The 1,754-nt window shown below is 33.0% G+C and overlaps 1 protein-coding gene across 1 annotated transcript; it reads left to right on the forward strand.

The window, feature by feature from the left end:
- Positions 1 to 330: 330 nt before the first annotated feature.
- Positions 331 to 1,337, forward strand: LOC105558767 (52 kDa repressor of the inhibitor of the protein kinase-like; the record flags this gene model as incomplete). Its single annotated transcript, XM_012006669.1, has 4 exons — positions 331 to 458; positions 732 to 907; positions 972 to 1,046; positions 1,112 to 1,337. Coding segments are annotated over 4 exons (605 nt in total), but the record flags the coding sequence as incomplete, so codon positions are not given.
- Positions 1,338 to 1,754: the final 417 nt, after the last annotated feature.

A 1,754-nucleotide genomic window follows, 5' to 3' on the forward strand; every position in this document is an offset into this window, starting at 1 on the left:
AAAAACGTGTGCGCTCGACGCTTGGCTACGACGTGTTGCTTGTGTGCGAGCGTGCGCGCGCAGGCGTGGCCAGACGGACTATCCCCACTCCATCCCCACCGCCGCGGCATCGTCCGTGCTAACGTTCTCGGCTAGCATCACTGCGCACAGTCACAGCCACAGTATAAGAAAGAACAGTAGGATCACTCTGTGAGAAATGGCACGGATGGTCGTCCTTCGCGCATGACCAATTTGCACAACTAAGAACATGGCGGCCACCAACATCAGCTGAACTTGTGTCTTGAAGGTCTCTATGTCACATAGATTTTTATTTTCGCATTGAATTTACAGTACGGTGATTTATTTAAAATGAGTGATAGAGGCGGTTATAAATGCTGTGTAATCAACTGTCAAAGTGCAAGTACCGAAAAACGAGGAATAAAGGAGACCTTATTCCGATTTCCAAAAGATGCAGAAAGGTTAGTTATTATCTTTTAAGTTAATTTTATCAACACGATGAAAGAAATATGTATGTATGTATGTATGGATGTATGTATGTATAGAAATTATTAGATTTTATTATGCATATACACATACATATTTATGTAATATACTGAGAGATCAAAATTGCACTTTATATATTTTAAGTTATTTTTAGTATAACGTTTAAACCATTATACAGTCAATTACGAATTATTAATAGTGAAAGTATATATAATATTTATTCAATATCTATATTACGTTTTTCAAAGGTCTAAATTGTGGATACTAGCTTGTAATCGAGATGATCTATCATTGAAGAAAGCTATAGACTTATATAATAATTATAGAGTGTGTAGGCTTCATTTTGAAAATAAGATGTTTCTAAATTACGAAAAAACGAGATTGCAACCAAATGCTGTTCCAAGTCCTGTTATTAGGAACAATGGTAAGTTATTGTGAAATAATAAAAGTATGTGTGTGTATAAAATTTGTCTTTTTTGTTTTCACAGAAGAAGAAGCAGGTCCGAGCAGGTCAAATAATATGAATGTCGAAGAGCATGAATCCAATGAAATATACTATACAGGTTAAATGTTAATAATGTATTTATAGTATTATAATATTTATGAATATGTCTAATTATTGTACTAGCTGCAGAATTAATACATGTTTTAGAAGTGAATACAACGCATACAGAAGTTGGAACAAAAGAATCAACAATGACAAATGTAGGAATTCAAACAGGTTTATCACTTACTTCAAAATCTCCACAAAAAGTCAAACTGTACCAAAAAATTAAGAAGTACCAAAAGAGGATATCAGTTTTGGAATCAAAACTTCAGCAAACACAGGATTGCACACTAGAGGATATTAATTCGTTAGATATGTTACTTGATAAATATTATCCCAAGGAGACGGCTAATTTTTTTAAAATGCAAGCACGCCTTTTCAGAAAAAAAGCAAAAGGCAAGAGATACAGTACTTCTTTTAAACAACATTGTTTAGCAATTTACTTTACGAGTCTCAAAACATATAGAAATTTAGTTAATAAGTCAAAGATATTTTGTTTACCGAGTTGCAGTACATTAAAAAAATTTACACAACGCTGTTATATAGATCACCTAAAAAACTTACCTTTTTAAAAAAAGGTAAAAAAAGCGCCAAGTATAAGCTCCAACGACCGAATATACATATTTAGTTACTCTATCTTTTTACATCTCTACAAAAATATCCTCACTACAAAACTATCTTCTCTACAAAAGTAATGATATCATCAAATAGCGCCAATTAAACT

The sequence above is a fragment of the Vollenhovia emeryi genome, unplaced genomic scaffold, assembly GCF_000949405.1.
Source record: "Vollenhovia emeryi isolate VEMERY1.0 unplaced genomic scaffold, V.emery_V1.0 DF947078.1, whole genome shotgun sequence".
In the NCBI taxonomy this organism is placed as follows: domain Eukaryota; kingdom Metazoa; phylum Arthropoda; class Insecta; order Hymenoptera; family Formicidae; genus Vollenhovia; species Vollenhovia emeryi.